The sequence below is a fragment of the Carcharodon carcharias genome, chromosome 21, assembly GCF_017639515.1.
Source record: "Carcharodon carcharias isolate sCarCar2 chromosome 21, sCarCar2.pri, whole genome shotgun sequence".
In the NCBI taxonomy this organism is placed as follows: Eukaryota; Metazoa; Chordata; class Chondrichthyes; order Lamniformes; family Lamnidae; genus Carcharodon; species Carcharodon carcharias.
The window spans coordinates 14,426,734-14,441,688 of record NC_054487.1 but is presented as its reverse complement, the minus strand read 5'-3'; the positions used below and the strand labels follow the sequence as shown (position 1 = coordinate 14,441,688).

At 41.8% G+C, this 14,955-nt stretch overlaps 1 protein-coding gene across 2 annotated transcripts in view; it reads left to right on the top strand.

The window, feature by feature from the left end:
• Window positions 1–14,955, top strand: part of si:ch211-1e14.1 (UPF0606 protein KIAA1549) — a 325,462-nt gene that overhangs the window by 155,804 nt on the left and 154,703 nt on the right. For both annotated transcript variants that reach the window (XM_041215470.1, XM_041215469.1), the window contains exon 3: window positions 6,610–6,701. In XM_041215470.1, coding sequence (XP_041071404.1) covers window positions 6,610–6,701 — 92 coding nt within the window. The remainder of the gene's footprint in view (window positions 1–6,609; window positions 6,702–14,955) is intronic.

Genomic DNA, 14,955 nt, shown 5'->3' with positions numbered 1-14,955 from the left:
ATGCCAAAGTGCATTTTGGCCACCACACAAACCAAATGGTGGCTACAAGGGTTATACGCTGATGATGTGGCTTCTGATTCTGGTTCACAGCCCACACACATGGTTGCAGCATGTATTTGATGAGAGCTATGCTGCCACAAGAAATGCGATAGAAATGACAATTGGCGTGCTGATAAAGCAGTTCTGCTGCCTCGACTGTTCCGGATGATCCATGCACTGCTTGACTGAATGTGTCTTAAGAGTTGTGGTGGTACACTGCATTGCATTGCCATCATGAGAGGGTGACAGCCTTAGCCACCAACTATCAGGTTAGTAGCTGAGGAGGAACAAAGAAAGGAGGGGGAGGAAGGGTGCCTGCAACCTGGGAAATCCCTTTCTGCTTGTGCTGTCTGTGAAAAACTAACTTGAGAGCAATACCAGCAACTTGAAGAGGTTTGGCCCCCAGACATGGAGTCTGCAGGCCCATCGGCATGTGGACATGCTCTGGCACTCGTGAAACAAATACCCAGCTATGGTCGAATAGCTCCACTGTCCTGTGAATATCTTAAGAGAATAAGGGAGTAAACCCTGACAAATAATCTAGAGTAAAGCCCAAAGGCCTCTAAATATGTTGTCGTGCCAGCAACTCCTACAATCAATTCAAACATAGTGTTTGCATTCTTTTGGACACAGCTAGGGAGGTTGAGATGGGGATCCTGATGTTTGGGCAGCCCAGAGTCTCCATAAATTTTGTCCAGACTTGCGCCCTGGAGAGGACACTCCAGCTTCACTGCAGAGTGTTAGCGCAACACAGGAGACAGCAATTGCAGATGATAAGCCCAACTTGATTGGTGTAGAGAACGGGCTGTCTCCGATAGTGGGAGTGTCCCATTAGTCAGCCACTGTCCACCTCAAGTCGGGCAGCCCCCAAAAAGTAAGATGATGACCCATCACATTCCATCTGCTTCAATGGGTGCTTAGAGCTTAGAGCTAAAGAGGAGCTGTGAACCATGGAGGTTAATCGTTTGGAAAGGCATTGAAAGAGGTAAGCAGAAACAAAAAGCTCAGCTGGCCAAGAAGAGGGCCCAGAGAAAACGGAGGCTAGCGAATCTTGCACCATCTCAATCCACTATCTTCCTCTGCATTAATGCGGCAGAGACTGCCATGCCAGAGTGGGACTCCTGAGCCACACCTGGTGGTGATTAACACAAAGTTGACCACCATGGCGCAAACCATTGTTTTATGAGATGGAAGGCTACTACCAGTAACTGCAATCCCAATTCTTAATTCACCAACAATTCCACACTTTTTACTGTCATTGTTACTGATCAATGCATCATCTTGTTGGCCACAATGCAAAAATAAAAGCCATCACAAAATTGCAAACAGCATTTATAAATCAGACCATGCCGTATTCCAAACATAATTAAACTAATCGCCCTTGTGTATTCCCTTAGTGCCTGTCTTCCGTTTGTCTTTACCCATCCTTCTGGTCCTATGGAATGCCACTCCAGTGACTACAGCGTGGCTGATGAAAGGCTGCTCATTTTCAGTAGAGGAGACTGTATGTGACCTTTAGCGACTCTAGGCCTAGCAGGCCTGACTTCAGACTGCATCGTTTTGGCCTAGGCAGCAGCAGTCTGCAGTGTTTAGTTGGTGGACTGATGGGGAGCACCAAGGGCACATGTGGAATGGGAGAATGAATGATGTCTTCCTGAAAGGGGATAGCAGGTTTGTGCTTCATGGAACCATTACCAATCCCCTAGAATGATGCCTCAACAATCCTAGTAATCTGTTGGAGGACAGATTGCTGGACTGCTGCAACACCCTGAAATCCCCTTTAAATACTGGTACCTGCAGCCAAAGCTAACAGCTGCCTTTGCACGCAGCAAGCTCAATTTATATGAGCGCACTCTGAGCTTCCATTGCAGCATTGAGGCTTGTCTTTGACTCAGATTTTCTGGAAGCTGAGTCAGTCAGCCATCAATGGTGCCTCATTAAGCTGAGTCAGTCAGCCATCGATGGTGCATCATTGTTGAGTCCACAAATGTGCTTATGGAGTTTGTCATGCTTCCATGCTAGAAAGAATGGGCTCCAAGTTATGGCAAAGCCCTATACTAAGTTGGTGCTGGATTCCTCCATGCTTCTTGACATTGAATGTAGGTATTATACTCCATCTGCCAAATTTTTGTTCACTCACCATCTATATTCCTTTGCAAGCTCTTTGCATCCTCACAACTTGTTTTCCTACCTACCGTCATATTATCAACAAGTTTGGCTACAACGCTCTTCATCCGAGTCGTTAATATAGGTTGTAAATAGTTGAGATCACAGCACTTTAGGAACCCCTGTTCAGGTGTGCAGCCAATGAACAGTATGCTAGCAGAAATCATGCTAATTAGAAGGCAGCGCAAACCTGGCTGTCTGTATTTAAAAAGACAGATGCGGGTTATTCGCAGATCATGATCCAATAGCTGATTTTTGGAGGCGATTCTATTTAGCTTTAATGAAATAAAGTTAAGACATCTGCATGATTAAATGAAGCAAACAGTAAATATTGAAATTTTGTTAAGTTATCTATTAGTGAACCAATTTAAATATAAATAGAAATGTGCAATACACTGAGTTGTCTTTGGTTCAAATAAGCAATTTGGCCTATTAATTGACTGAAATATGAACCCATAAAGAACTGACAAAGAAAAGAAACTATTTCGAAGCTGCTGTTTCATTCAGTTTGGTCCTGGCAATGTTGTTTTTTTCATTTCTGATCCTCTTGGATGTATAGCTATGTAACTAATGTTACTAATATAACTGACCCATGGAAAGTCAGAATGCCCTCAATAATGAAAGATAGCTATATAGTATTCTTCTGTATTGCTCATCTATCTGTTTTGTTCCAGATGCTGTGTCTCTCGGGAACATGGAGTTTATTTTCCTCTTTTCCCTGGAGCTTGACTTTCCCTCTGCTATTGTTACCATAACAATGCAGTTGGGTCCAATTGTTCATGTGCAACTGAACCCAAATTTCTAGACCTTCTATGCCTGCACGTTCAGGAGAGATGTCATATTTAATTTACGCTTGGCTCCTCTTTCTCTCATGATCTGATTCTTCTCCCTATCTGGTTATTTTTATTGTTGCCATTCAAATTACATACATGTAATCACACTTAATCTCTATCATCTTCTGGTTTAGGCACACATCTAAGCTCATTCATTCTATTCATGAGCAACTCCATGCAAAATGGCTAAGTAATAACTTATTTAAGTCTCAATTGTGCAATTTTTTAAAAAACCAACTTAAAAATGTAGTTCAGCAGAATGTTTGTTAATGACGTGTGACTTAGCTGAAAACCATTATAGAAACAAATAGGAATTACAGCATTTAAAGTTCTACTCCTGTTGTTTTCTTGGTACATCTGTCTATTCATACTGTTCATTTTGCAGCCAGATAGAAAATGACTAAGTACACTGATGTTTTGATTCATGAAAGATCAGGTAATGAAAAAACAAGCCAGGAAAGCACAATTTTTATTAAGTTTCTGAGGGCTTGTGGAATGTGTAGTGGGCCTGGTAGAGTGGCATTTTTCATCACATTCAGGACAAGTATACCCTATTTGGCTTGAGGTTTAGGGGTATTAGGCCACTTCCTGTCTTGGTGGATTGGAGCCTCCTCACTGATACTCATGATTGGTAGGTTTCCCTTGGTAGGAAAGCAACCTAACAGCAGGGTCTTCACATTCTGACGTAGCAGCTTCTGGAATGGATAATGTCATGAACATTTTTTTTGAAAAAGATGCAGGGCACACATTAATCTTTGCGGTGCTCACTCTAGTTAGCAGGTAGACTATCCCAGTCATTTAAATCAGTGTACATACTGGAAAGGAAGGGATGAATCCTTTCCTTGAAGAACTGAGAGTGATAGATTTTTGAACTGGATATGTGCTTGAATTTAGTGTAAAGGTTGTTGCATCCACAATGAACCAGAGTGTTCCTTTACTTGCTCATTATCTAGGAAAAGGTAGCCAGACTCGGGGGTTGGACATGAATCCTCATCAATGGATTCTTGAATGTTGGAATATATCACATTGCAATGTGATCTTCCGAGCTCACCAGGTGGAAGAATTTACATTCTGGCAGGCTATGAAATCTTAAGTTCAACAAATAAACAAACATGGTGAAATACTACCATACACCCTCTTCCCAGTTTGGTATTTCTGCTGGTGTCAGAGTGACTGCTGACTAAAGTCAGCTCCCAAGGGCAGGAGAAAGAGGGCAGCAGCTCCAACCAAGTGGCTGTGGATGGAAGTGGCAAAGGAAGCCAGCAGAATAAGTGTGGTCCCTCCAACAGTGGGACAATATGCCAAGATGATCTAGGAGGACATCACAGGTGAGTGGCATAGCACTTTTGGGTGCCAAGCACTCTTGACTTTTCCAACATTCTGCACAGCATTCCTCAGGACAACAAGCCTTGCAGCTCCACTTATTCCTCCCTGTCTTGGCACCTCGTATCTCCATCAGAGCAGCCAAAACTCACTCAGCCTATTGCCGTCTCTCACCCATGCTACAGTCACGCTCCAAAAATGTGTCGGGAGGAAGAAATGACAACAAACCATTATGAACACTCTCACCTATCTGCTTTCTCTCCTTGCAGAAGAGGCCACGCAATCTGTTGAGAGGCAGGGATTGGACTACTGGGGTGGGGTAGAGCATGGGGACTTGCCTGCAGTAACAGGGATCTTATCAGCCACTGACAGCGCATTTCCAGCTGCTCCACTGGGAAGGTGGTCTTGTTCTGGGAGGTTGCAGATGTCAGCCATGAGGCACTGGTGCTCAGACATGTCAGGAAAGTTGCTTCTCTGCCTGTAGACTCTGTGTTGGGGTTTTGCTGCCTTTTAGCTGGAGCTCTGTGTTCATTCCCCTCTGCATTATGGAAAGGCACGTAGCTGGGGAGAAACTTGTTGATGCTATTAGTGTTGTTGCTCCTTTTGTTCTTTGTCAGAGTGCAAGGTGGAGCTGTTCCCATGCCATAATCAAGGCCTGCAGAGAGGGGAGCGTAGCTAAAGGTGAATGAAATACTGGACAGGTGAAGTGACCTTCCAGAAGTTAGCCATCGCCTGTCAAGCAATGATATCACTCTCTGAGAGACAAAGTGCTATGACAGCAGCCTCTGACTTGGCCATGCTTGGACCTTCCCAGTTTGGCAAGTCTTCCCAGTTTGTCAGTTTCACTGAGCAGCCTCTGCCTACTTTGCACTTGCTTCAGTGACCCTGGGGAATTGACAGGTTAGAAACAGGAACCCTGGCTGTTAAATCCAGATTTAAGGATTAAAACCATATTTCATGATCTATTTGAATATCTAAATTACTTATTCAACAGCTGTATGGGGACTCTGCTGCTCATCTTCAATTCTATCCAGGTGAAACCCTGGGATGATGTCAGTATCCCTACCTAATATCACTTAGCTCCCTATATGTACCCAAACCTGCCTTCTCTTGCTTGGGACAATTCCACCCATAGTATCTAATCGTCACCATGTGTGCGACTAGTAAAGAAGAATCCAATAAGTAATCTTGCAAAGGTGGACATTCTCTGTTTTTGTCAGAATCAAGAAAACCTCCAACTCTGCTTTGAAAAGTTCATTTGGATATTAAATGTCCACTGAAAATAACTGGGACAGGTAGATGGCAGTTCAGTTCAAAGTCTCACCAAACGATAGCACTTATAGCAATGCAGTTCCTTTAGTGCTGCACTTCATGTCAGCCTAGACTGTAAGTGCAATGGGGCAAGTCTGACTCGGAAGGATTTTGTTACACGTAGACTAAGTTGAAACTGGAGTGCTTTCAAGTAGAGGTGCTGCAGATCATTAATTCAGAGCACTACTCCGTGCTAAACCATTTGCTATGACAAGGAAGGGCAACTCAACTGGATCATTTAAAAAGCCACTAGATGCTTCGGTGGACAGACTTAGGTTCCTTCTGGGTGGGAAAACTTAGATGAATAGAGTGACCTTCCTGATAAGTATGTAACTTGTGTGAAAGATACTTCCTCCAGGTAGGGGCATCATTTAACTGCAGGTTACAAAGTTCTAAGTTCTTGAAGCTAGTTTTAGTGATAATCTGTGAGTTGAAATACATTTAATGTGATGATGTGGGCAGATTGCAGATTTCAGAGGAAGAAATGACACCCAATCAGGTTACATCTTTAACATTGTCAGAAATGTATAACTGAAGCACTAGGGTCATATTTGAGAGAAATATCCAGCTTTGAACTATATGTATAAAAATTCTGTTTTTAGCTCATGTTGATCATTTCACATAAATTAATAATCAGGTATTTGGGCAATTTCCTGTGGAAATACTGCAGGTGTCAATTTTTATTAACAGCATATTGCCACCCTGCTAATTTATGCATTTGTTTATATTTTGTCTCCTCCCTAATTTCATGCTAGCCTCCGTTCTGTGGAATTATTGTCATTGGTTGTCTTAAGGATTAGTTTTCTAACTCTTGCTTGTGGGTTGTTGATTTAAGGAAAAGATTATCAGCCCAATCTCTTGTTATGTAATATCTCAGGTGGAAATACAGAATGTTCATAAGTGGAAGGATACTTAATGCATATGTTTTCTTCTGCAGTGCTCTCTAGCAAGGTGACGACACCGCAGGATGTGGTCCGATCAATTAAGGATGTACTGAGTCAACATTTCGAACGGCATGTGGAACTTCAGGTAGCCACAACATATCTAGAGCCCAGGAATTGGATGGGGCAATTTGAGTTTAGAGTTCAGGTCCATTGTTTGAACAACATTGTACACTGTTAAGTGAACTTCAATAACAATTCTCTGCATCAGCACATGGAAGTAGAAAAGGGAAATAAGCTGCATAAAGTGAGTGTTGGATGGTACGAAAGAATGGAGAGGACTAAGGAGGACTATGAGGAATACAAAGGTTTATACTGCATTTATGTAAATGCACAGTTTCTAGTGAAAAAGATTGACAAGCCGCCAGCACAAATAGCTATGTGGGAATATGATGTGGTGGCAATAATGGAAACCTGGCTTACAAATGCTCAGGATGGGGAACTTAATATTCAAGGATATGAAGTGTTCAGAAAAGCAAGGGAAGGTGAAAAGGGAAGTTGGATAGCAGTACTGATTAGGAAAGACATTGTTGTCTTGGAAAGGGAGGATGTCCTTGAGGAGGCAAAGTTAGAATCTCTTTGTTGGAGTTGAGAAGCAAGAATGTGATTATGCTATTGGGGATAAATTTCCAAGTAGTGCGAGAGAGGTAGAGGAGCAAATCTGCATGAAATCACAGATGTACAAGAACTTACTTGCCCAAATATTGATTGGATAGTGCTAGAGTAAAGGATAAGGAGGGGGAGTAATTTCTTAAATGCGTTGGGAGAACTTCCTTGACTAGCATACTCATGGCCCTACTGGAAAGAAGGCACTGCTGAATCTGGTGCTGGGAAATGAAGTGGGCCAAGTGGAACAAGTGTCAGTGGGAGAACACTTGGGTAAGAGTGATCATCTGTATCAACAATCTAAACTTTGTAATGCGAGGAGCAGGGAACCATCCAAAATAGGCTAAATTGAAAGGGGGCTAATTTCATTGGGATGAGAAGTGGGGTAAAATGGAACCAAAAGTGGACAGGAAAAACTGTAATGGAACAATGGGTAATCTTTAAGGAGGAGATGCTTCAGGTGCTGGCTAGGTACGTTCCAACAAGGAGGAATGGTAGGGGAATCAAAGCCAGGTTTCCTTGAATGGTGATGGAAATAGAGAATATGATGAAACAAAAGAAGAGGGTAATGTCAGGTGAATTCTTAAAGTAAGAACCAGACCAAATATAATTTGAGAGGGGATGTAGAAGGAAAATAAGACTGCTAAAGAGAGAATATAACAGTAGAATGACAGTTAACATAAAACGGGACCCAAAAATATTCCATCAGCATGTAAGTAGTAGAGGATGATATATGCTTAGAGGTGCAGGGCAAGACGAGAAAACTTAATGAATACTTATATTCGTGTTTATTGACGAGGAGTTTGCTAAAACGTCGGTAGAAATGGCGATGGTAGAGGTAATGGATGGAGTGAAAATTGAGAGGCAGGAGGTACTGGAAAGGCTGGTGTTATGATCAATGTAGACACCAATAACTTTTTAAAAGATGAGTTTCCCAAATGATCAATGAAAATAACCAAAGAACAAGATTTCACTTTTAAGACATCTGCTGTAACAAACAAGTTAACTTTAAGCAGATCAAACAATAGTTAACAGGCAACTGATCAATCAAACTAAAGAAATGTGTATATTTTGCCTTAACTAACTAATGCAACCAAAGAGATCTTGCGATGCGCTGGAACAAATAGCTGACCATAACCCTCCTCCCTCTCTCTAGTGTTACTACCTGCTCTCGTGTTCTCTCCTTCTGTGATGCTGTTCACAGCTGAAGCTGCAAAGAACGTTTGCCTCCTTCCAAGCATGATTTAACAGGTTTCACAGCATAAGGAATGAACTGCACTCTGTTGTCAGACAGCCGCATGAAGATTGTGAGCCGCAATTTGGCCATCCCTGGAATAGATAAATACTGATGTTCCACAAATTAATTAATTTTATTTTGATAATTACAGCGTTAACAAGGTCCAAAAATTTCCATACTCGTGTACTTGGCACCTTTCAAAGCTTAAAACATTAACTCTTTTTTGTGTATTTAAAAGATGGAATTATGATTTAGTCAGCTTGTACAGATAATAATTATATTCTCAAATTTTTATACAGCATTGCTTTATGCCAGGGGCGTAAATTGTTTAGGACAATCTCCACTAAGAAATTGTGCCTTTAAAATTGCATTCACTTCTAACGTGCAAGAGCTAACTAGTGCTATTAAGCTACTACAACAAAGTTATTCATTTTGTGGCAAGTAATAACAGATAAACTAAATTTTTCTTTTTTAATACCTGTACTACCTACCTGCCTGTTGTGTTTGGGGAGATGGGGGCTAATTACTGTGTGTGCATGGAGGAGAAGGGTTAATTACTATATGTGCATGGAAGTGGCAAGTTATTAGGTGGGTTTAGAGTAAGGAGAAAACATAGGAAATTCTAAATCAGGGTTAATGTGCATGTAAATGAATGCATAGAGTCTGTTTAATAAGGTTGATAAGTTACAGGTGCATATTGACATGGAAATACGATGTTGTGGCTATAAAGGTGTGCTAAATATTCCTGGATACAAGGTATTCAGAAAAGGTTGGAAAGGAAAGAAAGGGAAAGGAGTGGCAGTTTTGATTTAAGGAGATTAGTGCAGTGCTGGAGAGAGAGGTTGTCCCAGAGGGGTCAAAGACTGAATCTACTTGGCTACAGCTAAGGAACAAAAAAGGTGCAATTACATTGCTTGATGTGGAAAGGATGGAGAGGAACAAATTTGCAAGGAAATTAGAGTGGTGCAAGAATTAGTGGTTATAATGGGGGACTTCAATTATCTGAATGTAAATTGGGATTGAAGTAGTTTAAAGGACAAAGAGAGGCAAGTGTTCCTCAAGCATGTTCAGGAATTTTTTCTATGGTATGTTTCCAGTCCGACAAAAAAGACTGCTGGACCTGGTTCTTGGGAATGATGTGGGCCAAGTGGATCAGATACACCACATGGACTGCAGCGGTTCAGGAAAATGGCTCACCTCTTCAAGGGCAATTAGGGATGGACAATAAATGCTGGCCCAGCCAGCGAAGCCCACATCCAGTGAATGAATTTTTTTAACAATCAGAAGGAGAACTTTGAATTTTTTTAACAATCAGAAGGAGAACGTTTAGGGCATTTAGGGGACAATGATAATTGTATTGTAAGCTTTAGGTTAGCTATGGAAAAGGACAAAAAACAAGCTAGAGCAAGAATAATTAACTGGAGGTGGGGGTAGGCAGAGGAAGCCAACTTCACTGAGGTAAGAATGGATCTAGGCCAAATACTTGAGATCAAAAATAAAAACAAAAAACTGCGGATGCTGGAAATGCAAAACAAAAACAGAATTACCTGGAAAAACTCAGCAGGTCTGGCAGCATCGGCGGAGAAGAAAAGAGTTGACGTTTCGAGTCCTCATGACCCTTCAACAGAACTGAGTGAATATTAGGAGAGGGGTGAAATATAAACTGGTTTAGTGTGGGGGGGGGGGGGGGGGGTGGTGGTGGGAGCGTGGTTGGGGGGAGAGAAGTGGGGAGGGGGGGTGGTGTGGTTGTAGGGACAACCAAGTAGTGATAGGAGCAGATAATCAAAAGATGTCTGCTCCTATCACTGTTTGCTTGTCCCTACAACCACAACCCCCCTCCCCCCACTTCTCTCCCCCCCACAACCTTAAACCAGCTTATATTTCACCCCTCTCCTAATATTCACTCAGTTCTGTTGAAGGGTCATGAGGACTCAACATCAACTTTTTTCTTTGCCGCCGATGCTGCCAGACCTGCTGAGTTTTTCCAGGTAATTCTGTTTTTGTGTTAGTTGAAATCAAAGGTTGGCTACCTTCATAGAAGAGAGAGTTTGAGCATTGTCAAGATATATTCCCTCAAAGGAGAAAGATAGGTCAAATAAATTCAGAGCTCCCTGGATGAACAAAGAGATTGAGAGTAAGATGAAGAAGAAAAAGTGTGCTTCTGACAGGTATCAGGTGAACAATACAATGGAGAACCGGCTCAATATAGAAGGCTCAGAGGAGAAGTGAAAAAGCAAGTAAGAGAAGCAAAGAGGAAGTATGAGAAGAGACTGGTAGCTAACGTAAAAGAGAATCCCAAAGTCTTTTATAGGCATATAAATAACAAAAGTGTGGTAAGAAGAGGACGACGGCTGATCTGGGACCAAAGAAGGGATTTGCACATGGAGGCAGATGAATAGCTGAGTTGTTAAATGAATTCTTTGCATCTGTCTCTAACAAGGGAGAAGGTGCTATCTAGCCCATAGTGAAAGAAGGGGTAATTAATACACTGGAAGGATTTAAAATCGTTGAGATGGTATTAAATAGGCTGCCAGTGCTTAAAAGTGATAAAGCACCATGACTGGCTGGATGAGATGCTTCCAATGATACCGAGGGGAGTGAGAGTCAAAATTGCAGAGCCACTGACCATTATTCTTCAGTCTTCCTTAGACTTGGGTGGTTCCAGAGGACTGGAGAATTGCAAATGTTACACTCTTGTTCAAAATAGGGTGCAATGATAAGCCCAGCAACTACAGGCCAGTCAGTTGAACTTTGGTGGTGGGAAGTTAATAGTCACATGGACAAATGCAGGTTAATTAAGGAAAGCATTTGTTAAGGTAAAATAGTCTTCAAAAAAAATCCCAAGTTAATTAAAGAGCTAACAGTGTGTTGATGAGGGTAATGCTGTTGATGGACTTCCAAAAGGCATTTGAAAGTGTGTGCACAACAGACGTGTGAGCACAGTTACAACTCATGGAGTAAAACAGACAATAAAACATGGATGCAAAATTGGCCGAGTGACAGGAAACAGTAGTAATTGATGCCCAATTCTAGGCATCACAGTTTAGGTAAGATGTGAAACCATTGGAGAAGGTGCAGAAAAAATCAGGAGAATGGTTTCAGGGATGAGGAAGATAGATTGAAGTTGGGACTGTTTTCCTTGGAGAAGAGAAGGCTGAGAGGAGATTTGGTAGAGGCCTTCAAAACCATGAGGGGTCAGGACAGAGTAGATGGGGTGAAACTGTTCCTACCTGTGAAAGGATTGAGAACAAGAGAGCACAGATTTAAAGTAATTGGCAAAAGAAACAAAAGTGACATGAGAAACCTTTTTCACACAACACACACATAAAGTCTGGAATGCACTGCATGAGGATATGATGGAGGCAGGTTCAATTGAGGCATTCTCAAGGGAATTAAACTGTTACCTGAAAAGGAAGAATGTGCAGAGTTGCAGGGAGTAGGTGGGGAAATGGCACTAAGCGAATTGCTCATTCGGAGAGCTGTTGCAGATATGATGGGCTGAATGGTGCCCTGTGCTATAATAATTCTGATTCTGAGATACTGTGATTCAAGTTCGTTGTTCAGTAGATAGTTACAATCTTTTTTTCCCAAATGAAATCAATCTTTTTTAACTCTTGACTGTTTTTCCACATCGGAAGAGCAAGGCTTCCAAAGTCAGTTAAGCAGTAAGCATGTGCTAGCTCTGATGTGCATCTATAAAGCAGGTTTATTTTTGCTATGATCTGAATTGTGTACGAAGGAAGCCTGGAAGATGAGAGAGGAAAGAACTATGTGAAGGAAGCATGGAAGTTTAGAGAGGAAAAAGCTGAAGTTTTCTTCACAGAAGTATGTGCAATAGTAAAATATGTCTGTAAAGGTTGCCGTGTCTTGCAGCTCTCAAATGCCTGAAGATTATCAGATGTGGCTGTAAGGTTCAGCAGATTGGGCCACCTCTGATCTGTCCATTTAGCTGTTACTGAGAAACTTAGAGATTACTATTAACATTAAAGAGAGAGCTACAAAAATCCAGCTCAACTTAGTAAGCTCTGACTAGTCCTGTACTCGTCTACAGCCTAGTATTGTACGTTTTGTTTTATTCTTTCATGAGATGTTGGCATCGCTGACAAGGTCAGTATTTGCCCATCCAATTCAGTAGCACCTGTAGTAACCTCTGGAATCTCCCTTATTTTACATAAGTAATATTTTATATGAGGACTTACGGATAAATGGACTCTGTAGTCTGGTACTGAGCCCATACAAGAGAGATCCTTATTCAATCCATGATCTATGCATGCAAAAATCATCGAATTTCCAGATATTATCATCAGATATTCACAGGCAGGTTATTCTGTGGACGATTTTAATACATTCTGTTACACTGTGGCCCCTGATTAAGTATAGGCTAAGTTCAATATTGTTTAAATTAGTCTTAGAACCAATACTCCATAATATTATTTATTGTCTTCCGTTTTAGAATTACTTTTTAGGATATATGGATTTGGAGCATATTGATATTTACAAGGAATGTGTTCATAAGTTACTTTGTACTTTGGCAGCCTTCTGGAACTTCTCACATGTTTTCTCACCATTAACATCCTGGAGATTATTATTGATCAGAAACTGCACTGGAGCAGCCATATAAATACTGTGGCTACAAGAGCAGATCAGAGATTGGGAATTCTGTGGCGAGTAACTCAACTCCTGACTCCTCAGAGCCTGCCCACCATCTACAAGACACTAATCTGGAGCATGATGGGAATACCCTCCACTTGCCTAGATGAGCCCAGTTCCAGCAACACTCCAGAATCTCAATACCGTCCAGGGCAAATCAGCTGCTTGATAAGTGCCTCATCCATCACCTTAAACATTCACTCCCACCACCGGTGCCCAGTGGCAGCAGTGCATGCCATCTAAAATGGACTGCAGCAATTTGCCAAGCATCATTTGACGATGTCTTCCAAACCTGTGACCTCTACCACCTAGGACAAGGGCAGCAGTTGCTGGCACCACCAACTTCAAGTTCCCCATCAAACCACACAACACCCTGACTTGAAACTTTATCACCGTTCCTTCACAGCCAAGGGATCAAAGATCTGGAATTCACTTCGTAACAGCTCTGTGGGTGTACCTATACCACTCAGACAGCAGTACTTCAAGAAGGCGGTTCATCAGTAAGGGCAATTAGGGTTAGGCAATAAATGTTGGTTTTGTCAGCGATGCTCACATCCCTAGAAAAAATTTAAAATTATAGACTAGTTGGGCCAAATGGCATGTTTCTGTGGTGTTTTTCTAAGTAATCCAATGTAAATTAGGGTATTTAGTTCAGCTGGGGATTATCAACTTTGATTTTTAGTGAGAACACAGGTTCAGGATAGGTACAAAGCGATGGAGGGCTCCAAATGAAAGAGCGAGGTAGAGTAACAAAGAATGAGGGGTAGGTATTGGTGAAAATATTTTACAAATTTATCTGATAGTGTTTGAGTTATTGACATTATTATTGATTAAATTCTAAATTAATACAATGGTTAAATATTAATGAAGCTCTAAAAAAAATTGGGGGTTGCTATTTGCTGCTGTTTAGTTCCGTGGATTGCTACCTTGTGTGCCCTAACAATCCCTTAAATGGTGCTGCCTGGAGGTTCTTGCAAGGCAAGGTTGGGGGTGGGAGGTGCCAGGTAAAGTGAGGTCCAAAAAGTTCTCAATGGCCAAACAGGTGACAGAAGACTCTGCATCTCAGCGGCTGTGAAAGTGGCAGAAGACTGCAGCAGCAAGATGGTCCCAGTATTCGTGATTTGACACTTCACTGGAATCTGATCACCAATCTGTCAAAATTGTATGGACAATGACGAGGCCCCAAAGTTCCCATGTTAAAGTTGTGCAGACTTCTACCGGGGTCTATTTACCAAATACTGCGGCAATGGAGAATTGGTGCTGGGGCCAGGGCTGTGACCCTGGGATTCTCAAGTCAAGAATTTACTTGGATAAATGCATGAAAGTTGTTAGACATCTCTGTCCCAACATAGGTGTGCTTGGGCAGCAACACCTGTGACTGCTCTGTTTAATCCAAATGGGGTGAAATCTAGAAAAGGTGCCCTAAAAATAAGCTGCCCTTTCTCCAGGCTCAGGAACCACACCTGTGGGATTACCATCTTTGTGGTCAAAGAAAAATTTTTTTAAATGTTTCAATTTGGAATGTTAGAATACTCCTGAATAATCTCAACAGTGACTGTCAGGGAGAACTTCAATCATATCACGTGGGCTGACAAGACTCTAAATTGATATTATCACCCTCAGTGAGATTTGCGTTCTTGGAGAGAGGCAGCTGAAGCAACAAGCAGGAGGATGTACCCAATTGTATAAATGAAAGACTCCTCTGACACTTCATCTACAACTCAGTCCTAACCAATATGTCACTGTTATCAGCACTTGTGCCCCAACCCTTGACTCTGATGAAGATGTTAAGGAAAAGTTCTATTCTGACCTTGATTAAGTCCTCACTGCCATCCCAAATGAAGAAAAG